At 36.2% G+C, this 27,135-nt stretch overlaps 1 protein-coding gene across 1 annotated transcript; it reads right to left on the bottom strand.

The window, feature by feature from the left end:
• LOC131047901 (actin-related protein 2/3 complex subunit 3) lies at positions 1–26,885 on the bottom strand. The gene is made up of 5 exons (XM_057981711.1): positions 26,729–26,885; positions 3,688–3,903; positions 1,323–1,431; positions 861–1,130; positions 1–367 (listed from the first exon to the last, which is right to left on the bottom strand). The coding sequence occupies exons 2-5, from the start codon at positions 3,688–3,690 to the stop codon at positions 222–224; spliced, it is 528 nt and encodes a 175-aa protein (XP_057837694.1). The 5' UTR covers positions 3,691–3,903; positions 26,729–26,885; the 3' UTR covers positions 1–221.
• Positions 26,886–27,135: the final 250 nt, after the last annotated feature.

Genomic DNA, 27,135 nt, shown 5'->3' with positions numbered 1-27,135 from the left:
TTAACATAATAACGCACATTGAATTTATTTAACAATAGTTTGAAGACAAATAGAAAAAATCTGAGGAATGACATCTTTAAACTGTCTTTGCTAAATGTCCAACCAAAAGTATGCATGCATTTGACATTTTTGGAGGCTGGCAGAATATAGAGGTGCCAATAGTCAGTGTCACAAAATTATAATTGATTCCAAAGTGGTCTAATTCCAGTTTGAGAGAAAGCTCATGTTGGAATTACAATATTCATGAACTTTCTCTTAGCAAATGCAAGCCACCATTTGTTCGGAGTACCATTTGGCCGGTATGCACAACTCAATAGTCTTCCGCTGGTTTCTTCTCTTACTTGTTTAAGATAATTACGAAATAACTCTGAATACCAATAAGAAATACCATCGTTAGCAATACATTCATGATCACGACAAATTAGGACTCATAACCTTCATAAACTAAAAATAAATCGGTTCTTCAAAAACACAATAGAGAATGCCAGTTCTAAAATGAAGTAATGTTTCACTTTCAGGTACTAATAATTGTTAAAATATTTTCCAGAATTTCACACCTTTTTACTATTTCCATCAAGAAAATCCTGATTTTATTAGTATGTCCATGATTTAAAGTCACATTTCAATCTATGTATCCTAGCTAAACTACCAAATTCTTCAACTCCTTTCTTGCAGTTCTCCAGCTAGCAAACTATCCTCAATTTCGTATGTTTTTAACTAACAACATCGAGCTCTTACCAGAGAGACAAACGAATAGCTTTCAAAATCTCACACAACAGTTTCTCTAAGGAATCAACTCATTCTTCAAGTAGAGATGGTCAAGCAGAACATATGGACAATTATATTCTAGAGGTGCATACCAGATTCTTGTTGTGACTGGGGTACAGCAAAAAGTCCTCCAAAAGGAAAGCCAGGCTCTCCAGGGACTGGCACTTTCTCCAGGCCCAAGTTGATGATAGCTTTTGTACCCTCTGCCAAAGTTCTGCAGCCATCTAGCCGTTTCAAGGCCATGTTGATATACAGCGTTAAATAAATCAAAAGCTTGTCTGCTGGGCTTTTGACTTCAAATTTCCTGAAGAAGACATTGGCACGGAAGAATGTGATGGCCTCATCAACTATATCGGTTCCACCTGTCTCAGAGATACACTAAGAGATTATTCACCTTTCCTTCTGTAGAAGCCAAGTTCCGTGAACAACACAAATTCTTTTTCTACCTTTGTTTTCACAAATCTGAGAGTTTGACAACTTCTAAGAGTACATTGCCACTTAAATATGATAAAATTTATGGAGCACTACTTATACAGAAATCGACTTTTCCAAACCTGGATCAGAAGTTGGAGCAGGCCCCTTAATGTGGCTTTTTAAAGGAAGCAAAGGGCATCCACAAGCTTCAGCAATTCCTTCTTCATTTACAAACGATGAGTGATAAACCTGAATTCAGAGACCCAACAAAAAGTAAAATATAGAGCTGAAATTTTATTTTGGTGTCAAATGGAGCAATGCTATGCTATTTATGAATGAATCTGCCAAATCCATTTGTGACTTCACAATAATTCGGTTGGATTAAATCAAGTGTACATAGGATATGCAATTAATAGTTCATTGCATAGTTTAAGATAAATTGCAGCTAACGTCATGGAGGGTCCCGGTTCCACTGTCTTGCCGTTTCTTAAGTGGAAACAGAAATGGCAAAACGCAGGAAATATCAAGGTGTATCCAGAAATATCTCTGAAATGACCTTATCATTTCTGGAAATTTTCCAGATGTTCTCTGCATTTCCATGGCGTTCACAGCCATTTCGAAGGAGTCCCCAGGATTACAAATATATTGAAAATCATGTGGATTTTTTTCTAAGTTACTTTTTTAAATAATTTTGTACAATGTTTCCGCATTGTTTACTTTCCAAGGCTCCAAAAGACTATCTTTCCATGTCCATTCTGTTTCATGCTAACTGGGAATTTAAGTGATTACCAAGAGTTCTTTATACAATCTTTTGAAGAGGTGCCTTGAGTCTTCACTAAGTTTTTTCTTGACGCTCATAATAGAAAGAGGACTACCATTAATGGCAGTATAACAGCAACTTACAATAAATACACTAGATGTAATGTAGACCAAAGTTGCAGAATTTGAAATTGGTAACAGTTTGGCAAGAGAATATCTGTCAATTCAGATTGACCATTGTAAAACTCTGGTAAAATATTAGCATTGAGACATTATATCAAATCCCCTTTTTAAACATACGATTATTTAACTTATACAAATATACAACAAAACTTAAATCTAACTAATCAGTATCTGAAATAATCACCCCAAATTGTTTATAAATTCCTGTAGGCTCATAATAGGTAGTTCGAATCACAGTGTACAAAATGGACAAGGTGTTATTTTTCAAATTTCAATGGAAAATTCAACATATAGAGGGTTTTATGTCAAGCAACAAATTGGAGTCTTATTTTGGCAAAACTCAACCATGTAGGACATTGAGATTTGCCCTTAACTTCCCAAGGCTCTGGCCATGAACCAAGTTCAGCAAGTAATTTTCTATGCCACATAGATAATCTCATGATATAGCGAAAAAACTGTTGCAAGAACATAGCTAAAATGGCAAGCAGTATTTTGAAAACTATGCAAAGGAAAATCAGATTACAAGTGGAAAACCTCAGCAATTTTCAACCAATTGTTCATCATTTACTCAACATAACATATAAACCTACTGTTTGGCCAAAGTTATACCCATATGTCCAATTTGTTATATTCAAAACACAGTCATAAGAAGTCCTAAAATTAAAAACTCACAAGATCACTTGCAAACAACAGCTGGCAACAAGAGGAAACAAGTCATCTGATTTACAAAGTTTGAATTAAATTTGTACCAAATTTAACTTATAATTGCAGACTTAAGAAGACAGCAAATTGACAAGTTGAAAGCTATGAATGGTATTGAAGGTTCTTACAAAAGAGTTACAGAAAATGGTGATATATCCAAATTCAAAAATCTAGTCAACATTTGTTGAAAATGTTGAAGGCTACGAGTTAGAAAGAAGGCATTGTTAGACAAATATATCTTAGTAATAAAGTGGAAAAATGATTGAGATAAGGCTACAAGCTCACAATCATGCTCTTCTTGAAAAAGTCCAACACCTAGAGAAGGAAAGAAAGTCATGTCACACGTGATGCAGGATTGAAAAATGGCAACAACGAAACAAAAAGGATTAACACTAATCCAAAAAAAGACACAAAAGCAACGAGCTCCAATTGCTTAAAGAATGCCACACATCTAACTCAAAAAGTTCTTTTGGCTGACCTTACCTAGTTGACTAAATTAGCTAAAGAATGCCCTAGAATTATAGAAAAATACAAAATTAATCCTAAGACAACAGCCCATGAGACTATCCAGAATAACTTACAAAAATGATGATTACAATTTATGAATATACATAACAACTAGAGGAGTAACTTCCTAGACATTGTTGGGTGAAAGGCAATCTCCTAAACATGCAATCACTTATTATTCTGCTTATTTGAAAATATAAAATAGGTGCATTTGCCGAGAAATGGCAACCAATAATCATATTTTTCTAAAAAAAATATCTTAACAAACCAGACCAAGGGACACCTGTGCACAGCCACAGATTTTGTAACAATTACCAAAATAAGGTCTTTTAATGCATATCATACCCTACTTACCATTTTTACTGTTAATCTGATGCTGGATTTAAGACTTCCAGATCAAAATTTAACGAGTAAAGTTTTTCTGCAATTTGTTGTGCTGCTGAAGAATCCTTTGTTCCAGTGACTGCAATGGAAATGTATAACACTAGTGTCCGCTTTGATAAAGATTTTGGAACTCATAATCCTACCTCTATGGCAGTGTTAAATTCTCTCCCTTAGGATAAAAATAACCTGTAAAAGTTATCAAATTATTAAAAGTGTTAGCATAAGTGAGCTAAATTATATGCATATAAACCTTACTACAAAATATAAGGCTTGCTCAAACTTGGTTAATCATAAAGGAAGACAAAGAAAAGATAGCTAAAAGTGAAAATCGAGACATCATAATTTAAACATTGTATAACTTCTGAACAACACTAAATATGCTACCATATCCCTACCGTGTTAACATTAGACAACCACAACAACCAAAGAACTGAGACTCGGTATCAAACAGAAGCAACGAAAAAACTAGGAGAAACTGGTTTAATTACTAATCAAAAAGTTACAGATATTTATCAACTTGGATGAAACAAACACATAAAAAACAAAAAAAAAATATAACCACAAGTGATAAAAACTCTATCTGAAGATATTTCTTAATATGGTATCAAAGCAGGATGGCCTAAGTCTATACTGAATTGATTTAGTTACAAGCACACTTTATCTACCACAAGATGCCAAGGAAGCACCACACTATCGTCAAAGGATCTCAGTCACATTTTCCCGGTCACGCCAGAGTTCAAGTCTATCACACTCATGTCTGATTCTTAAAGAGTTGCAGGTTGTGTAGAAAATTGCAAGTAATAGTTGGACAAAACTGTAGGCAAAAAATCACCATTTTTCTATGGATGTATCAATCATTGGGGCACAGGCAAACACAATCCCTCTTACAAGGTCACAGCTAGGGCACAGGCAAACACAATCCCTCTTTTTCATCTATTGCACGGATGAATGAATGAAGGATTTTAATAACGTCGACGAGGCCAAAGCAGCCTATGGGACCTGTTATCACAAAAGCTTGCACCCTTGCTGAGCTATCAACTCAGCAACCTTGTGAAACATGGAAACAACTCCAAAGTGTGGGACCTTGCGCAAGGGGGTTGAATCTCCGGAGAAGGCCAGCTTCCTTCTCAATCCAAGTGCAGGTGTTGAACCAACTCAACACTTTAAAACTAATTCCTAAGCCTATCCTAACAACTTGTAGAGGTAAAGGGAAGAGAGAATGCTTGAAATAGGAGGTGATGCACCAAGAAGAGATTGTTCCTCTCCCCATTGAAATGACACAAAGAATTAACTGAAACACCCAGGAGATGCACAAACTTCAGTTGCATGAGTGACTCCAATGCATGTATGGAGGTTAGAATTCGCTAAGTGTCAAGAGGGGAGAAGGATTCCCACAAGTCACACTTCAGATTACAAGTTAACATGGCATATATGGAGAGGAAAGCCATAACACATACACCTATGATGAAGGTAAGAAAACATACACAGCATACATAGGTTGAAAGAAAGCAAGAATGGTGATTTTCAATTAATTATAAGGCCAATGGCCAAACTTACAGTTGCATAAATGCAAGATAAATACAAGAGAAGTGGGAGAGCATGGAATAGCTCAAGCCAGCAGGGAGAGAACCTTTTACAATGAGGCTTAACAGCCTTTATATAGAAAAATGGTTACAAGAGTGATCATGACCCCTGTATGTCAGTCTCGGAGTGAAGGGAAGTGCATGCACTTGATTTGTACATGCAAGTAACCTAGCCATACCCACAAAAGGCAATTCTGAGAAGGGTGGATTGATTGACCTTCCAAAGTCAGAGTATGCAGACATGACATAAGTCACCACAACAAGCATGGCCCCGTACCTCCCTTGATAGAAATCCTACCAAAAATATTAAATGCACCCCTATGGCTCCACAAAAGAAGGTGCATATGTCAACAAAATTGTCCGAGCATTTAAAGCTTTGAGTGTCAATCACACCATCTGGAAGTGTTGCAAGTCGGAAGTAGTTTGGAAGACTTCGGAGACCTGGGTCACCGAAGTTGGGGAAACTTCGAAGACCTGGGTCATCGAAGTTGGGGGAACTTCGGAAACCTAGGTCACCAAAGTTGGGAAGACTTAGGAACTTGGGAACCTAGGGGTTCCGAAGTTCCGGGGTAGAAGACTTAGGAACTTGGGAAGTTCCGGGGTTGAAGACTTTGGAACTTGGGAACTTGGGGGTTCCAGAGTTTCGAGGTTGAGGAATAAGGAACTTGGGAACCTAGGGGTTCCAAAGTTCTGAGGTTGAAGAACTTGGGAACCTGGGGGTTCTGGAGTTCTGAGGTAGAAGAACTAGGAACTTGGGAACCTAGGGGTTCCGGAGTTCCGGGGTTGAAGAGCTAGGAACTTGAGAACCTGGGGGTTCCAGAGTTCTGGAGTAGAAGACCTAGGAACTTGGGAACCTGGGGGTTCCGAGGTAGAAGAACTAGGAACTTGGGAACCTGGGGGTTTCGGAATTCCGGGGTTGAAGAACTAGGAACTTGGGAACCTGGGGGTTCCGGAGTTCCGAGGTTGAAGACTTAGGAACTTGGGAACCTGGGGGTTTCGGAGTTCCGAGGTTGAGGAATAAGGAACTTGGGAACCTTTCCGAGGTTGAAGACTTAGAAAGTTGGGAACCTGGGGTTTCCGGAGTTCCGGGGTAGAAGAACTAGGAACTTGGGAACCTGGGTGTTCCGGAAATCCTGGGGGCAGAAGAAAGAAGGCAAGGGAAGGAAGGAACCTCCGACAAAACAACACCTCACACTTCATAATTCCATTGCTTTTCTCCTTGATCAACTGAGGCAGCGGTGGTCCATAGAACATATCTCTGATCGGTTCTCACTGAAGGACCAAGGGTGTCATAGAATGACAACATGACCCACGGACAGTGCACACCCCAAAAAATCAAGGCACCAAGACCTTAATCATTATGTAACCTCTTCTCATGATCTGCTCTTCTGCGGTGAATTTTGATCAATAGATTTGTTGTTTTTTCGAGTTTTGTTTCTTCAAACAAAGTGTTTATATTGTTTGTTTTCAAAATGTCTTCATAAATGGCATGCATATCACTGTATGTCGGGGATGCAACTAGGGCACAGGGAGACATTGTCACAGTTTTTCATCAAGGGTATTTATCAGTCATAAAGCAGTAGAATTTGAAGCAACTGTGCAATAGTATTTATTTGAGAAAGATGTAGTATTTCAAGTAACTGTACAATATAGTATTTATAAGAGCATAGAAATTTCACAAGAAAAATATTCCAGCCTTAATTTCCACACCTAGAAAGTAAAAATTCAAATGCAACTGATGATCAAGAATTTGTGAGGAATAGTGAATGGGAATGAGAAATCACCTACAAATCCAAATAGATCACTACAATGGCAAAGCAAAGATGGTAAAGCCAAAGCCATTATTGATCTTACTCTCTCAACTTCTAAATTACATATATAGATCTATAAAGATCATCGAAGAAAATCTGAGAAAATTTAAATAAATTGTTTGGAGCAAAAACACTTAAAGAATTTTTTTCTCTAGGGGCTGGGGGCCTAGCTCGATTGGCGAGAGCTTCTTGTGATGAAGCACGAGGTCACGAGGTCTAGTCTCCCCCAGCCCACATGGTACTGGAGGACGTGTCGTGCTAGCATCACCGGTCACGTTAAAAAGTTTACCTAGCGCACTACAGTTTATAGGGGGTGCTATACCCGATTCCTGCAGTCTTAAAAAAAAAAGAATTTTTTTCTCTAAAGTTTCAACTATTTAGATTCAAGATGGCTAATGGGGTCACCATGTCTAGCCATGCAAGCAATCTAAGACATCGCTAAAGCCATTTTGATAAACAATATGCTTTCACAATTCAGCAATGTCATTTTAACTCTGTCAAATACTTCTCAAACTCTGAAAGATGTGATTTCAGCTCTCTTAGCTGAAGAAAAAAGAACAATTGTAGAGGATATTGACAATCACATAAAGATGAGGGGGAGATTGAAAATTGTTACTACAAGAAAATAGCCCACAGAGCCTGGAATGATAGAAATTGAACCATTGATGATCTCGAGGGAAAGCTCAAAGGCAAACCAAAAGAATAGTCATTTTCCATATTTTAAGAAGTCCACTCTTTGAAGACAAGAAAGCATCTAGTCTGAAAGAAGTCAATATCAATGGTTGTCCAAATAGTCTAGGAGTTTGTAGATCTTGGGAAATATAACCCTTACAAGGGTCATGTGACAACTTGATGAAGCACTATGGATATAGCTCAACATTGATGGTTGTTTGATAATTTGAGAGATTTGTAATTTGAGAGTTTAGGGGGCTGGAATTCAAGAACTTGAGAATTCAGCTCCGAAGCCATACTTTTACAAGGGTTACAAGGCAACTTGATGAAATACCTAGTCCAAGTACTATTTTCAAAGAGATTTTTCCGAGAATATGGGGTTCTGTTGTTTTAATTTTAAATCGGCATATATTGGCTTTTCAGTTCTGTAAGCCTTAGGAGGGGGTGTTAGAATATAAGGTTTGCCTTTTTCAATAAAGTCACCTATGTGTAATAATGTTAGCTGTGCTGTTAGTATTAGATTTTAGGATCATGGACAAGTGCCATATTTGTAATTGTCGATTACATTTCTCAAACTCTATATAACAAGATGCCAATTTTCCGTAATATTATATTGTGTTATTGTGTTTGTGCTCATTACTCATTTATTAATAGGAATTGAATAAGGTTGCACTGTCTCTAAACAAGGATGCCAAAAACACAAGAACACAAGATGCTAGCAGCCTACTACTCACTTTCTGACTTGTCTCAGACAGGTTGGTCATATTTTTCAAATCCCCTTCATATGTCACCCATTTTTTTAAAGTCTTGCCTATTCACAAACTAAATATTTGTTTTGAAATTCTTTAAGCCTTGCAATTACTCAATGAAACTAAAGAACAATAATGCGCCCATGCATAGAATAACTGTATGTGGGATCACAGTTTGTACAAACGTAAAGGCCATTGTGGGTTATATAGATCCTTTAGTCTAAAATTAGGGCTTGAACTGTAGTTTTTAATATTTTATTCGAACCAGATTGACTGAAGGAAATAAAAATTGACATGTCAAATCTAGATTTTGCCAATTATATGGATATAAAAATTGACATGTCAAATCAAGATTTTGCCAATTATATGTTAATTCAGTATTGTCAGTTTTTGCCCATCAAATGGTAATTCAGCATCATCATATTGCCCATTAAATGTTAATTCAGTATCATCAACTAGAAATTTAATTCATTTATGTGTAAGAACACATGGACTTTTTAATTCCCACCTTGGGAGGGATACACTTAATAAATCCTCCTTTGAATCTTTGATCCTCAGAATTATCCCTGAATGAAATTATTCTAAAATATACATCAGACTTCCATGGCCCAATAACAGCACCTCCAAAAAGCAGTGAATGAAAAGTGAGAATGCAAAATTTACTTTTACAAGAATATAACTAAACGATCATATATGGCTCCCAAACAACATAATTGCACGGAAACTAGAGGATCTCTCCTATTTATCTGCAAAGTTGCTATTGAGTTGGCAGATAATCAGGCCATTGAGAAGGCTACAATAACAATCTCAGCTTGACCTTGAATAAAATTTGAAGCATGTTTATATTACTTTCCATTTCATCTTCAGAGGTAGGATACTTAAAGCTACTCTCCTAAATTGTCCCCAAGGGCCACTCAATATGCCATCTTCATATTCTTGATGTGTAGTTTTCTTTAACATAACAGAAAATTTCATTACTAAAACATGATTAGAGACCTTGAAAAAGATCAAAACTTAATCTGCACACCACTCATAATAGTATGAGTTTTGAAATACCTTAATAAGAATTGTATTTCAACAGTTTCCAAAATATAGACAAAATTATGTATAAGCTTGCCTGCAATCTACAAAAACAATATTTCCGACAAAGAATCACTAGAGAATAATATTGAGCAGATTCATAATTAAATGTTGAGGAAAGGATTGGATGAGAGCTATAGATTAAAGAGGGGGATAGGAGCACACATTTCTTCCATCAATCAACAGTGGCCAGAAGACAAATCAACCACTTAGTCACCTTAAACAACTCACCTTGAGACATACTATTCTGTCCTCAGGGAATTCAACATGATGAAGTAGATAATTTCAAGAATCTACTCTCTAAAGACAACCAAAACAAGAGAGAAATGCAAGAGCAACTATCAAGTATTTCTCATGACAGCTGAGGACCAGAATCTTGGTCTTCTGTCTCCAATCAGTGAAGAAGAGATAAAAAAGCAATCTGTAACATTAAGAAGGGTAGACTCCACAACTAGATGACTTTCTCTCGAGATTGTTTCAATTCTTTTTGGAAAACTTGAAGACAGATAATGTGGTAGGTGTAAATAAATCAATAAAATTTAAATAAGTAGTGAAAATTTTCATATACATTTCTAACCTTGATTCCCAACAAATCATATGTACAGCCATTGGATACCTTGATCAATATTCGCATACAATACAATCATCTCAAAAGTGCAAAGAGTATTTTGTTCAAGATAAACAAAAATTGGATGGGATGGTTATGAGAAAAAACGCTTAATTTCCCTACTCAGCAAACAAGGAGCTGTGAGAATCAAATGGACATTGCCAAGGCAATTGAGAAGAAGTTCTCATTAAATGTTTTCGAGGGGTTTGGATTAGTGCATTTGAGACTTTCAATGTATTTCAACCCCACAATTCTCCATCCTGGTGAATGGGATCCCTATGACCTTCTTGAGGGCATTCAAAGTGGTCAGACAAGAAAAATTATACTCTCCATACCTCCTTCTAACCAGGGCATAAACCCTTGGGAGATCTCCATACTAGGTGAGGAATTTGGATTTGACTAAGGACCTCAAGTAACTTCTCATGTCCTTCCCATTTCACATCTCCAATTAGAGGCTAATATTGTCCTCATAGGTGAAGCAACAATGCACAATGCTAAAGAAATGAATTCCATCCTCGACAATTGAAGAAGCCCTTCAACAAATGACCAATGACAAATACAAGGACATTTTTCCTGTATTTATCCTACTAATCAAAGAAGACTAGCGACCACCATGAGTTTCTCCATTGGTACCCTCCCAAGATAGTATTTGGAGGTGTCCCTCTTTAATTAAAGTTTTGTGAGTTGAGCTGCTTGGTAATTTCAGTCTAGATTGGTGTGGTTGAATGGGAAATAGCTATCCCTGGCAACTAGTATTCTATTAGACCCTATAGTCATGCCAAGTCAACCTCAAAGGTCAATGCCCTAACTGAAGTTAGAAAGGGACTAATCTCTATTGAGAAACAAGATAAAACTACTACTAGAATAACTTCTATAAGTGTATGGAAATCTGAAATTTGTTAATTAACAAGGACTGCCATAAGCTTAAATTATGCGATTGCATAAATCAGCAATGAGAAATAAATCAACAAACCATATCAACACAAGATTTATGTGGATAAACCCTGTTGTCCTCATTTTTGAAAATTCAAAAATGTGACAACCCCTTCAAATTTTTGGTTTAAATGCGTCATTTTTGTCTCCAAGGCACATTTTACGAGGCACAAAACTCACATTTGTTAGTGTCAAATCATTGGGGGGTGTCTTTGCCATCATTGTCCAAGTTTTGGTGAGTTTTGGTCTTCTTTTTCCTAGCTTTTTGTGCAATCTCGGGTTTCAGAGCAGTCACTGCAGGTTAAAGATTTTACTCTTAAGGAACACTTCTTGAGGCAAAAAAAAATTTGCTCCTTGGTGGACTGGACTGATCTTCGGTCTATCCTCGATTCACGTTTCAAATTTCATCGCGTTTCGAGTTCATTTGCTATGGTTTTTCTTCAATTTTGGGTTTTTTCTTCCTGATAGCAAGTGGGAAATTTTCCTTTGATTGCAAGTTTTTTTTTTCTTGTTTTAATGTTGTAGGGAAAATTTAAAACAATTAAAAATGCACTTTATTTAAAACTTGTCACGTGTAACTTACTTTTTATTTCTCTCTTGCTTTTTATGTCTTTTAAGTCATTGTAGGAACTTTTTGAACAAATTGCAAGTGAATTTAAAATTATAAGTTCCTACTTAAGTGATTTTAAGTTGTAATAGAGATTTTATTTCCCTATTACAAGTTTTTATGTGTTGCTTTTAGTTGTAATAGGGATTTTATTTCCCTATTACAAGTCATTTTTTGTTTTTTAAGTCTTTTATGTTTTATTTTTACTTGTAATGGGAATTTTATTTCCCTATTACAAGTTTTTAAGTTTTTATTTCTTTTAAGTTGCGTTTTTTTTTAAACTTGTAATGGGGATTTTGTTTCCCTATTACAAGTTGTTTTGTTGTTTCTTTTTGCTCTTCTTGCTCTAAAACTCGAATTTGCCTTTGAAGTGAAAAAAGTGAAATATTTAAAACTTGTAGAGAGGTTTCTAAAACCCGATTACAACTTCCAAGTGCATTTTGCTACTTGTATTTGGAGCTCAAGAACCCGAAATGCATTTTTGCTCCCAAAAAAACCCATTTTTCATGGTTTGAATCCGATTTTCATGGAGGAATGCATTGAATGAAGGTGGTGGGACGTTTTGTTCCTCATTTGCTGGTTTATGGGTCATGTTTCCTTGCTATTTGGGAGGCATTTTTACTGATTTGGAGCCACGTTTTTGCCCCATTATGGACGTTTTTCAAACACGTGTTGCTGCATTTTGATCCTCCATTACAAGGCGTTTTTCCTTCTTCATCCCCAACGTGGATTTGCAATATGATTGAAGGCATTTTTCTTCTTCCTTGCATGTCGTTTTTGGTGCAAGAAGTTTGAATCTGAGTTTGTGTTGGCTGCCAAGGGTTTTCAACATGTCTATTTATGGAGCATTTCAGTTCTTCCCAAGCTCATTTGTTTTGGTCTAGGGCATTTGACCAAGCAAAAATTCGGGTTTCTAAGTGATCTTCCCAAATGGATAAGTTCTTTGAATGCAAGTTGTCAATGTGCAAGATTTTCCCCCCTTTGGTAAAAAGAGTCAGTCTTCTTTTTACCAAATTTACAAATGTTGAGGAATTGCCATGAGATTCATTCATTTGATTTGGGGTTTTACAAATCTGATTGCAAACAAGAGTTTTTCCCGCTTTCCAAGTTTGCCATTACCGATTGGTATTATTCTTTCCATTTTCCCCTCATGTCAAAACCTGATTACAGTTGTGTCTTCACTTGCAGTTATCCTTCCAGAATCCGAAATTATTCCAAAATACACTTAAAAGACACTTGAAAATGAGTTTTAAAGGTCCAATTACAAGTGCAAACTTGTAGTTACCCATTACACATATGAAGTTGCATGTTTGATCTCCACAATTGCAAGTTAATGCTCTTGTTTTTCCACACATGTAATGCAGTCTTCAAAACCCGAAATTCACTTGTGAGCCCATTTTTGCATCAATTCATCCCACCCATGTCAGTCTTGTTTGCACACATGACCTACCAAATCAGCAAATTAAGGCATGGGCCTTATTTTGCAAGCAGATTCCAAGATTGGAGGATGATACAAAGAAAAAAACAATAACATGACGAAGCCACATAAGTGATATGAATGGTGAGAGCATAGGATGCTTTCAAGACAGAGATAGGCTTCTTACTTCAGCCTTGCAAAGAACTTACCTCTTGAAAAGCCAGTACTACCCCAAGCAAGAAAATAAGATTGAAGTTCGTTGGCCAAGGACACAAAGATCATTAAGGATGCAAATCCCCGTTCTGGTTCGAGGTGTCTTCACCAATCTAAAATACTTCAAGTTCTAGCATCTTGAATCAGCCAGAAGATTTTCAAAACAAAAGATGATGTAGTTGGAGTCGTGTCTTTGGACACTTAGATTAATTATGCATTTGTAATTTTGTTTTGACAAATTACATGTAATGTCAAAATTGTAATTGCAAGTGTCACTTTCACTTGCACTTTTGTAAAAATGTAATTACATGTAAGGCAAGTACAAGTTGAGTTAGATTAGGACTGTACTTGGAATACGTCATGGTGGTTGAGAGAATTTCTCAAGTTAGTTAGGATCCTTCCACCTTTTTCTCAAGGCTCCTCTCTTATAAATACTTGAGGGGGTCTATTGTAATTGATATCTTTTGGCAATGCAACAAAATTCTGCTAGTTTGTATGTGCACTCTAAGACTTTGAGATTAGATGTAAATCAGATTGCTTTCAATAAAAGAGGCAAGTTGTGTTAAGACTTTGTGCCAATTCAAGTTGTTATATGATGACATTTTTTGGAGTCAATTGTGAGTTTTGTTCTATTGTTAAAGAGAGATTTAAATTCAATCTTGCAGACTTTGAGCTGCTAATTGTATTTAGAGTTATATGTTTGGGTTTTCAGATTTGGTCTTGCAGACTTTGAGCTGCTAATTGTATTTAGAGTTATATGTTTGGTTTTCAGATTTAGTCTTGCAGACTTTGAGTTGCTTATCACATTTGAAGCTAGTGTGAAAAGCTCAAGTGCGAAAATAGATTGTAGACTTTGTGTTGCTTCTATTTTTAAGACTTGTGCATGTAAGGTGAAGTGCATCATGTAGTTAGACTTTAAGCTGCTACATATTGTGCTTGGTTAGCACAAAAAACATCTAAAAAAGTTGATAGGAAAATAGATAGTTGAAGACTTTGAGCTTTCTTTCTGTTTTCCTATCCCAAGGTAGTGACGGAGGTCTTTGTGCTTTCATGGAAACTTTGCTTCCCTTTATGTTCCAAAAATCCTACAAAAAAGTCTCATTTCTGTATTTGGTGTTATTTATTTCCAATTGCTATTAGTTTTCTGTGAAAAGAAAAGAGTATAGTTTTTCTTGAAAGAAGAAGAAAGACTGTTGTCCCACCCATATTAGATTAGTTTAGTTTGTAGATAGGGGGAGCCTTCCCTAAATTAGGAGAGTATCATACTCACACACTGTGGCTGAAACCACAATTTTGCACATCCCTTTGGTGTACAAAATTTTCAACCAACAAACCCTTTTGGGATAAAAATTAAAACTCAACAAAAGAAAGAGAACATGTATTAATCTTCAAAGGAGAGGTACAATCAATCTGCCTAGGGACCCATTACATTTAACAAATATGTTTGAACATTTTCCCACCTAAAGCACAATTTATATGTGACTCTTAGCATGCACAAAGAGCCTGATAAGGGATATTATGTATCTTCTATTTCTACCATAAAACTGTTCTAACAATTGGGGTGAACCAAAATCAGGGTTAACAAGGTGTTCACCTTTGCTGCCATAATCAAAGGCTTCCACATTTGGAACCCTTAAGGTCATTGCAAGGAACTTGTTAGAGAACATTTCTGTTGAATAACAAAAAAGAATTGAAAGTTGAAAGTTGAAACCCTCTTTCGAAAAAATCTCTGGAATCCAAATGGTCCCCTTATCAACCACCCAGCCTTTGCGACTTTGTTTGTTTCCTTTCTCAGATGTTTAAGTGGAAAAATCAGCAACTATTGGATAGAATACAACAAATGTTGGGGGATCGATAGAGGATGGAAGAACCCAGTGAGGGTCTGCATTGACCACAAAAATGCAATCTAACAACTTCGTAAACACATCCTTACCCAGAGCTGCTTTGCCAGCAAATGATAACTATTTCATCAGATTGGGTCACCTGAAAACTTTAGAAACCCCAAGGGATCCTTGATAACTGATTTCTAATATTTGACTTCAAAAATTATTCCAAATCAAATGCTTTCCTTTGGTTGGTCATAGTAAGTTCCTTGCTTATGATACAAAAGACTTCTGAGAATTGACTCAAGTGGTACATCTATTCATGTTCTCTAATACAATGAAGAAAAAATTATTTAACATCAATTGATCCAACCTTCTCCTCTCAAGGTTTAAGTAAACTTTCAACATATGAAAACTAGCATATTTGGGCAGATGCAAATGGGCAAATTTTCAAAAAAAAGTTGACATGCCTGGACAGATTTTTCATCAAGTTTGAGCCAACATTCTCATAGCTTTCCATGTCAAAGTTCTCTCATCAAAGGAGGTAGTTTCAGATGAATTAGAGCTTGTCCTCGACAGGTAAGAGCTGCTCAGAAATCTTCCCCATCCCCAAGATAAAAGGGTTTGTGGATATAGTAATAACCACTTTGTAGCCTATTGGATGACACCAACTAGTGGAAGAGTCAACTCTTGTTGTAGATTCAAAAGGAAATCTAGGGAGTATACAACATACATATGCTTGGATTCATTACTAAACACCACACTAAGAACTCATTCTTTCTATGCAATGCGATTAGAAAGAAAACCATACTAGGGGCAATATCTCATAAAATGTACACACAACTATTTAACTTGAAGAGAACCAAATGTGTGAAGAACTCCAACTTTAAAGCATAACTTTGCATATTCCATTCATCAAGGATTCTTAAAAGTTAATACACAGAGGTATTAATTCTCCCTTGGAGAATGGGGCCACCTCTCTCCCTTTCTTGGGCATAGCTCTTGGCTTTTTCCCTTCTCTTGAATAGGAAGCTCCTCATTTTTTCATGCCATCATTTTTGCATGCTTCCTCTCAACTGTTAGAAGTCTAACACCATAAAACTGCTCACTCATAAAGAGAGAGGACTTCCAAGAAATGATCAAATCAATGAATAGATCTATGTGATGTGGCAATAAATATATTTTGAGACTCCTCAAGTTTCCAACCCTTCACATTCACTTGTTTGCACATCACGTAATATCCATCGGTTTTCAGGCTCCATTTTATGACCTTTCAAGTTATTTTCTTTGCTGCTTCTTTAAAGTGAACTGCAGCTAAACACATTTTGACCCATCAAAAGGTTATTTTTGCATGAAAATTGATTAGGACTGTGAAAAGGGAGAAAGAGGAAATATTACCCTGATAAGTAAACCCCACTTATTGTTCGATGTTGCTTCCCTACCTGGCAAGCTCCGCATACACCATGTGTCTGCTGCTGAATCTAAGGTAAGCCTTCTCCCAAGCCAACTAAGAGAGACATGATAGGTTGAGATGCCCATATCACTGATGCCAAAGAGTGTTGATGGAAGAACTCTTCACAGCCATTGCAAGCTCCTAACACTCTCCGATATCAACCAGTTTGTACAATCCATGATCTTCGAGGCCAACTGCAATCGTTTTCTTGGACTCCTTGTCTACAAAGTGGCATTTGTGTGCACTGAAGACGACATCCAACTTTGGACAGTGTCACATAATCTGACTGACAAAAAGCAAATTGAGCTCCATGCCCAAAACATAGTATGCATTGAGATATATAAGATTTCTCCCACCAAATGTAATCCGAACGTTGCCCTTGCCGGCAACTGTATACTCTTCACCTCCTCCAAAGATCACATAATTAAAGCAAGCCTTGTATTACGTGAACCAATCTCTCCTATGTGTAAAATGCTGAGAAACTCCAGAATCAATGTGCCACACAAAAGAACACTGTTCACCCTAGAAACCCTAGGTGCGACCCGAAAACAAGCTGCAAGAAACCACTACAAAATCGTCAAACCCTTGATGGGATGCTGAAATCACACAATTTTGTGAAAAAATCAGCAAAAACCTTCGTTTTGTAAAAAAACAATGAAACCCCATGACCACGATCTTTAGGAAAAAATCATACAAAACCCTTCCATGATTTTTTGTGGAAAAATAACAAAAAACCCTCCAGCAAAGAAAGAACCCACAAACAAAAAAACAGCCAAAAACCCTTAAAGATCGGAAATCTTCAATAAAACCGTCGATTTTTTTTCTAAGAAAAAAATCAATCAAAAAACCCTTCTGAAAAAAAACCACGATTTTATTTTAAAAATCGTCAAAACTTCTGAAAAAACTTTCAAGTAACAACACCACCAAAGAATTTATTCACAAAAGATCGTAGAAAAACTTTTTAAAATAAATTCCAAGTAAAAACCCACAAATTTTTTATTTAAGAAAATTCGTCAAAAAACCTAACCCACTCTAATACCATGAAATTGTATGGTATTGAGTTAATTGAGAAGGAAAGGAATACTCCTTAAAAAGAAAATACAATACAGAAGTTTCTAAAACAAAAACGAAGAACAAAAAATAGAAATAAACTAAACAACTGAAAATAACTAAATGAACATTAAATACAATATAATAATAATTACTTTAATATAACATTATGATCATCAACAAAAGGCATACATAGGGGCAAGTACAAAGATACTTATAGCCAAATGAGGACTAGCTCACATAATCTTCAATGTGAAACACGTAGATGGATGTCATGCCCCGCCTGAGATTTGGGCTTCATAAACACAACTCGCAGCATCAAATATAAAGCATGAGCGATTGACTGAGTGAAAGGAGGTCCGACTCAAAGTAAACAAATAAATAAATTATTTGTGACTATTATAAGGCCGACTCAGAATAAACAAATAAATAAAATGTAGGGCCGATTAGGATTAATTATGGTTGAGGCATCAATTAATTAAAGCAACATTTGCTGTAAATGAGGAGGGAAGCATCAAAAGAAATTATTTTGAGATCTGATCTGAAATCGAAGAAGAGAATTTCTGATAAAAATTATACATCTGAATATAGGCAGCCGATCAGGTTGTGTCATCAGGCAAATAGCAGTATTGTGCATTAACAAGTGTTGGTATGGAATATAGATAGTGATGTTCTTATGTTCTTTAAAAAATATTTTATCAAGATATTAGAAAGCGTTGTAAATTTATTATGTTTCTTAATTAAAAAGTAAGTTTGTTTATTCTTAATTCGTATAAACAATCATTGCGGAAATGGAGGGAAATACATTAGGGTGAGGTGGTATACATAGGTTCCCCCGAATTAAGTAGGCCAAAGGGATCAAATCATCAAGGTGGATGTTTCTGCCACGTGTGGGCAAAGGGGCAAGTTGTCTTGGTTAAGCATTGCATACTCTTGGGCTTAATTGGGCTAAACAGCCTTCCTCAATGACCTGGGTTCCCTCGAATTAAAAAGTGCACCCTAAGGGATGGAATCATCAAGATGGATGTTCCTACCACTTGTGGGCCAAGGGGCGAGTTGTCTTGGTTAGACGCTGCATACTCTTGGGCTTAATTGGGCTGAATAGTAACCGGGCACCCTTTATGACTTTCCTCTCAAAACCCTACTATGGTTGATTTAGGGAAATGGAACCATTGGTGCTTAATATCTTAGATCAACAAGTTGAATGGTTTATCTAAGTAGGTTAACATGATTATTGACATATATGTATATGTATTTATATTGTTGTTGAATCCCTATCCCTAATAGAAATGAATAATCTTATGAATTATATTTCAAGCATTATCTAACATGGTTGGAGGACCTAAACTATGATTAATGTTGATAACAATATTACATTTCTTATTTTAATTGAACTTGTGATCTTAGGGAAAGATCCAAGATCATCCCAAAAGAGGACATTACAAGCCTAAAGAAGAATGAGAGGAAAGAGTTTGTATATTATGCACAGCTGGGGCGATTGAATCAGAAAATCACTTTATTCTATAGTGTAAAGCTTACTGTGACATTTAGGCCAAATACTCCAATGCTTTAGCAGCAACTTAATTGCAGGATTTGTTTGAAGAGGACAAAGCTGGGAAAACAGGGAGCTCATCATCAAGCTTTCTAACAGTATGTTGGCAAGTCAAAAAGTTTAAATGGCAGGATCTGCTCACATAGGCTATATTTCACGTCATGGGCATTTAAAATCTTCTATTCTATTCTATGCATACCAAATTTCCGCTCAATACACAACTCAATTCTTCTGAACTATTACTGCCCGTTTAACACTTCCAATTGGTGTGCAGGTGCTCACTGGCAGTGAATCAAAAACCCATCAAAACTGCTCAGAACTTGCTAAGACTACAGAGTTTAATTCTTTGGCATGTTGGCCATGCATAACAAGTTTCAAAAAAGCTCCTGTTGCATTTATGTGGAAAACCTCCAAGGGTCCGCCTTGGTTGAATAGTCTATTACCAATTTACCATTGATTCTTTGCAAATTTGAGGTAGCGATTGATAAGTTTTAATGATCAGATTATATAGAAGATAATTCACACAAAATGCACAGAATGTACCCTGGGAAAACCTTCCAACTTGAAGGTGAAAATCCCAGCAATAATTGTCTTATATTATATTAGACAAAATGTCAAGAAGTCTTTACAAAACTGCTTCACACCTTGAAGTTATATGCTTAATTGATTCAACCTAGATCAGTATATAATTTCAGTATGCCTCATATATAAGTTCGACCTGCTTATATGTTAACACGATCTGCTGAAGGACGCCGATCTGCTGATGTAAGAAATGCGATCTGCTTGTTGTGTATACAAACCGCTATGAATTGTATTCGATCTGCTGTGTGAATGATGCGAACTGCTGAAGGAATCGATCTGTTTGTGATTAACTTTTTCGATACCATGAGAGAGAGAGACAAACTAGATATATACCCGTTCATGTGTGCTTCCAATCAACACGATTTCTCCAAGGGTCGGTTATAATATTAACCAACACATCTATTCATTAGGGATCGATTACATTATAATCAACATGTCCTTTTAACCAAGGGTAGCGGGTTTATATTTCAAAGCATGTTGTTTAATTTGCAAATACAAAGTCGGCATAATATAGAAATCGAACTTATTAAATGTGTAAGGCCGATAGGCCACTCACACATTTACATTTGCTATGTCAGCCTGAAGGAATCCGACCATAGCTATAACATTAACAGTGATGCCATCACTCTCAATTAGGGGAGAATATCCCATAAGTGGAATGATTTTTTCACTGTCTAACGGTATTATGATATGGTGAGTGACCCCAAGGTGTGAAGTGATTGTTGCATGTACTCAGACACTCAGGAGTTCCAGAAAGAATTGATAAACTGAATTGAAAATACTGAATATAGATTTAGGTTTGATTGGGGTTTGGAAAGAATTCTGACTTTTCATTCTTTTCATAGTTATCAAGAAACTCATACATAATACTTGGTACTCATCTCCCCATTGTGGAAACACATTCCCTTCTTACAGACCCATTAGGGGCCATCTCCTGACATTAGGAGACTTCAAATGAAGTTTCTTTGTCTCTATACGTCTCCTAGAAGCATGCATTGAAATTTGAGAAACTTATTATGGAGGTTTCTCAGATATATCATATAAATTTCACAAGATTTTTCTTTAGTGTTGATATGACATTGAAAAAATAATAAATATAAAATAAGTAAAGAAATATACTAGTAGACTTGTAATTTTAAATTTTTTGCATAACCAAAAGCAATAGCATGAAAAGAAACAATAATAAGGCTTAAGATGAGTACATATGTTAAATTTATCAATTGATTGAAAAAGTAGTCATCTCAAAGGATCCATGTACCACGTTTATAAATTATTATGGCATTCCCCTCCCAAACTCTATTTGCCAACTCCAAGGGACTATGTTTTAAAAATAATTTTTGATATCATTATAGTGATTAAATAAAATATAATTAACCTTTGCTTTAATTCACATCTATTTCAATACTTTAAAACACTAGTTTTTTATTTTTAACTTTTTTAGATTTACATTTTTTAAACCCCAATGGTCAATGGGCCCCACCTAGGCCCTTCAAACCCTCCATATAAAACACCCTCAAATTCTATTTTAGCTCACAAACACAAATCAATAGCAAGTTGGTAGTGTAAGTGTGAGAGTGAATAGCTACAAGTGCATGAGGGTTGCGGAGGAACAAGATGAGGAAAATGAGGATCTACAACAAGTTGTAAGCATTTTTCAAGCAAAGAATCCTGTGGTTGTACGTATTGCCTTGCATCTCATTGACCGCAACATACTTTTGTACAAAGAGTGTCCAGCAGTGCAGTGGAGTGTAAAGCTCAAGGAGCTGATACAGATTGATGAGGATCCTACAGTTACACAGGCAGGGCTGGTTGGTATTAGTTTGGAGAAGCTTGACCATGTGCAGTCCAGCAGTTCTAATGATGATGAGTTTGGGGATGATTTTGAACATTTGTAATTATCGTTATGAAATCTTGAATATAATTTAAATTTCAAATTCAACATTTTCATTGTTCAATGTTAAATTGTTGATGTCCACTTCAAAGTTTAGTAGATTTAAGTTTTGCTAACTTGCCAACATTTCATTTGTAATTCTTATATTCATACATCTTTTTATAACTGTTTTTTTCAAGTACTACATGTATATCAGTGCTGCCCCCCTCTACTGCTTCGCCGTCATACCCCCGCCATCCCTAAATTTAGGCTCTTAGTTCCCCCATCCTTGAAACCGATCCCCCATCATGAAACTCCATGGAGCTAAGATAAATATTAAAATACATGAGCAAATCGAGGCTAAAATCAAAATGCAAACAAGGTTGTCCAAAGTTGTCGGGAGTGATATGGGCATAAAAATAGGGCTGCCCTCTACCTCTAACTCTATTTGGGGCTATGCATTGACAAGATAGAAGATCGAATAAACAAATCTAGAGGGAAGAGGTTCCACTTGACTATGTGGTGAACATCTTAATTTATACCAATGACCTAATTCTTATGGCAAAGGCAAACCAAGGATAGAGAAAACAATTGCAGACTTTAGAGCTCTTTTATAAAGACATAGGTATGCAAATGAATATCAGCAAAACCAAAATTATAATTTTCTCCTTGAAAAGGAAGAAGAATTTTGACTTTCAATTTGAAGGAGAGTCCCTTGAAGTAGTGTTAGAATGCAAGTTATCTTGGCCTTCACTTTCACAACAAACTCAGTTGGATCACATGTAGGACGAAAAGGATACAGGGAGGATGGAAAACTCTTTATGTGCTCCAAAACAAGTGCAGGAATACCAAGTTGTGGATTCATAGACCATCAAGATCCTATTTGGCCTACTGTCACACTAGTGGTGTTATATGGCTGAAGGTGTGAACTAGCAGAACATTGAGTTTGAAATGGTGGCAAATAGAAAGGATCCAAAAGCATCTAATCACTACCAATTTCAGAATTAAGGCTTGAGTTCCCTATGAAATTATGATAAATTATCCTTACAGAAACAAGAACCTTCCCTTTAGAAACTACTATGACCAAGTTACCATGTTACTTGAAAAAATAGAAACCATTAAGATTGTCAAGTGACCTAGGGCTGCAAGAGATGAAGAGTTGCCTAAAAAGAAGAAAATGTGGATGAAATGGAAACAAAAATGGATGAGTAGTTGGGATATTAGCCTACACAAATGCCCAAAATACAACAAAGACATTAAAAACTAGGTGAATGAAAAGTTCCGACCAGTGATGCGAGGAAGAAAAAATCAGAAAACGATAACATTATATTATAGGGTTCAATCCAGCTTATGAGTATTGTGAAAAATCTTATATAAGAGCTGAAATAAAATGGAGAGAAAAGATTCTAATTGCCCAGCTAAAAACTAGCAACAAGCATATGCAAAAAAATCCAAAGAAGAATGGGAGCAAATGGTTTGTATTGTTTGCACCATAGGATCTAGTAGAAACAGAGGAACATTACGTCTTTAAATGCCCAAAGTAGAAGGGCATGCAAGCCAAATATGAGAGAATATTAAAAGTCGGCTCCATGGTAGAACTAGATTAAAAGGTTTGGGAGAAGACATATCCCATGAATCTTTTAAGTGGTTGTAGCAGCTGGTTCAATCAGTGGTCTCATAGCCCCTTAGGGTCTCATGGATGTAATTAAAATCATTTCATGAACGAAAGAGCTGTAATTGGATTAAACCCACCTTGGTGGGAATTGTGAGACAAGGGTAACTTATAACTTCATAAGGCACAGCATCCTCCAAAAGTTTTGACAATGAAAAAGAGGCAAGAAGATGAAAAGCCCAAAGCAATAAATGCATTAACCACTCTTCCCCCAATATTAACAAACGCTTAAAGATATTTAATGCTAAGGAGGATCCCTTTGCCTTGCAATTTTGACCAACATAAATGAGAAAATTGTCATAATTTAATGGCCCTTAATTGAAGTAATCTTGAGATGATTAAAAACCAGGCAAATCAAATTCCACAAAAACAAAAATTTAAGTTTTTCTATTCTCTCTCAAGTAGCACAAGGAACTTCTCTTGGAACCATAGGTGGCCATGTCTTCCTTGGCACTCCGTAAATTGACATAGAGGAGTTTGGTTGATATAAAGGCCTAATACATGTCACATGCTTCAAGACCACAAAACAAGCATCCACGTAAGGGATGAGAACAGGTGCAAGTCCCAAGCAGAATTTCACAAGAACTGGTTTCTCCATAACATGTTTCACTTAGACTGATGATATGAGATCTCAACAATAAGAATCTCATGCAAGATAACTGTTTGAAACCTAAGTTCAGGTTCGGGTTCAAATTTGGGCTTGGGGATTTGGTTTGCTGGTTCAGCTAAATTTTTTTGGGGGGGGTTTGGGTTCATTTTGGATTCGTTATTAGAAAAAACATATAATAAATGCCAATCAATGTGAATTATAATTATACCAAGACCAGATATACGAACAAATCTAAACTAACAAAATCATTCATGTGCAGCGATAAATAGGTGTTATTTACTTTCATTAATGATGTATATTGCTTGCTGTTCAATCTACTGTTAATTCTATGTTATAATGTAATGTTCATATGTTAAAAACGCAATCCTAAGCCTGGGTAGTACCCTGGGTGAACCCAGGGACGTACCAGGACCAGAACCAGTATATAGGCCAAACCAGAACCAATATATGGGCTGAACCACGACCAGAACCCAGGCCTGCAGTGAAGAACCCGGTAACTTAGTTTGAAACCAATATTCATGACCGCAAAATATTTTTGATAAGTTGTCCCTCCCTAACCATTATCGCACTGGATAAATATGTCAGTTGTTACCAACTATCTTTTTCAACGTATATCAAGGGATGTTGTCAAGTGGACAGATAGGTCAGCTATCGCAAAGATAATCCATGTTCAAAAGGCAGAAGACATGGCCCATATTAAGTGTCCTCTATAATACTGCAGCTTGGTGAATGTAACCTGATCTCTCCTGCAGCAGAAGAAGTAAATTATTCTGGTACCATTTCGTTGACAATAAAAAAGCATATGTTAGATCCAACTCACACCTTCCTAAAACCATAACATTCCTTGCCCATTTGATTAGTCAGTGCAAAGAACCAGCAACAAAGTTGAGCAGGATGAAGCATTTGCTTATATTTTAGCATAGTAACAAATGAGAGGTTCAAAAAGTAGAAAATCATAAAGCAAAAAGTCGGGAAGGAAAGAGCAGGGGCGACAGAAGGGAGGTATATAGAATTATATCAATGCAAAACTAGAAACATATAGAGATGAATGAAATGATTTTAATTATGTCCACAACACTAATGATCTATGGCACTGAAAACATAACAACTGTCACCCTATTGAAAGGAGCTAAAAATCAGGATAAAGTTGCTTCTTAATAAAGCATATTTCTCTGCTGATTTGTGGCAGAAATTTACCGTGCTTTTCTAATTTCATCTCTTTAATGAGTTCCTAGATAGAGTGCACACTTAACCTTAAGGTCGCCATATGGATGATACAAATATAATTGTAGGCAGGACATTACATGATGAAATGCTTAAAAATTTATATTGCTCTACTATGTTATGTATTACAGATATCCTCTCCTTTCCATCTATGATATGTGTTTTCTTTCTCTCTACTTGTCTCACACCTGGGTTCTGATTTGAGCCATGAGAATCTTCTCCTTCCATTTGATTTCTACCCCTATCAATTCATTCTCATGGTGTACATTAACGGGATTAAATTCACTGGAATAGTGTTGCATTTCCTTCTGAAAGAGAGTTTGGCAATTCGCTAATTTTGTTTTCCCAAGGTTTAGTACAGCTGGGTTCAGTCATCCAAGATATATATAATAAAAATATATAAAAATAACCACAATTTGTACAGACTGTACAAAATTGAAATACATAATTGAAAACAAGGCTAATAATTGATAATGCAGTGTCAACGGTCAAATCATAAATGTGGAGAAGTCGAAATGGTTTATATCATAGCCTTATCCAGGAATCAGGATTGGGTCAGCAAACCAAAGGTCCGAAAGTATAAATTCAATTCAGCTACTTGGGATTTAATCAGAAAAAATTTGGGAAAAAATGCTGATTTTCCATCCAGCTCCAAATTCTTCAAAAAATACACCTTTTAGGGTAAGTTATTTTTTTCTTGTCTTTCTTTAAATGCAAATTTTGGCTAGGGTCAGACCTGGGCCAGTACAGGTTTATCCGGAGTTGGATAATTTCTTTTACATAATGTTGCTTTCCATGTTAGTGTTTGGACCCACTGGTTCATCCAATTCCTGTTCTGTTTTGTGCATCTTCCCTTTCTCTTCTCTTCTGTTTCTACCTTTGGCAACCTGTTAGTCTCCATACCATCAGGTCTCTTGAAGTAACCTAATAAGCACCTCTAAAGGGCAAGTGATTGACTCTACTAGAAGTGTCTCATAAAATAACTCCATATAGAATTTTCCAATTCAGTTGTACAATCAAAAAGAAATGAAACAGTTTCTTCCTCTTATTTTTCCCAAATTGAAGGGCCTTTCTGCTACCGTGTTATTCGCTGCACAGTTGGAGGCTCCAAACAAATTATTCATAAATTCGCAGATGCAGATCTAGTTAAAGAAGTGCGTGTGGCTCTAGAGCATGATCGTTAACTTGTCCCTTCCAGAGCTATAGTTATGTAGTTTCTTCGATCTCATAATCTAACACTATAATAACAATACTGTACGTGTGGTTCAATTTCAGGATGTTTTGATGTAATTTCTTGTGAATTCATGTTACTTTAAATCTCACAAGACCTGCATTTGAAGAAGGGGACGGGCAAAATGGATTGAATTGTTCCATCATCATTTTATACAATGTACTGATTTGATTTCTGGAGGAAAGTGTATGGTGCCCTCTTAACGCAGGGCCGATGAAATTCTAAGGATTCTTTCAATTACAAAAGTGAAAATATAACATATGCTTCCGTACCTGTGGGATGGCAAGCGATCTGTGCGTAATGGTTTCTGCAGTTTAGGAAGGTAGGAATTGCCTAAATTTCGACTTTGGAATCGATGTGGATTCCTATCACTTTCAAGTCATCAATGGCAGTGCTTTACAGAATAAAGATATATATTTATCTTTTGAGCCTTTCTACCATTATTATCCTGACAACTAAATATGGAGCTGTAATCCTATTTTATTTAATAATCAAATAATTATTAGGTAAAGTGAAATTAAGTATTGTTTTTCCATGTAAGGGGCTGCTAGAGGGACCTCTCACTTTGTGAAACCAATGGATTGGACGGCTTATTTTGAGAGAAATTCTTACTAGAAATGATTAATGGTATAATTTTATATAAAGGTAGGTTTATTTCTTAATCTCTTACATATTTATA

Source organism: Cryptomeria japonica, chromosome 3 (assembly GCF_030272615.1).
Source record: "Cryptomeria japonica chromosome 3, Sugi_1.0, whole genome shotgun sequence".
Taxonomy (NCBI): domain Eukaryota; kingdom Viridiplantae; phylum Streptophyta; class Pinopsida; order Cupressales; family Cupressaceae; genus Cryptomeria; species Cryptomeria japonica.
This window is presented reverse-complemented; position numbering and strand designations above follow the sequence as displayed.

Bases quoted from the DNA above. Each gene is read 5' to 3' on its own strand.
- LOC131047901 (XM_057981711.1), bottom strand. The intron at 1,131-1,322 runs GTTTGGAAAAGT...TCTCTGAGACAG, and splicing joins TGCTCCAACTTCTGATCCAG to GTGGAACCGATATAGTTGAT. The intron at 368-860 runs GTATGCACCTCT...ATTGGTATTCAG, and splicing joins CCAGTCACAACAAGAATCTG to AGTTATTTCGTAATTATCTT.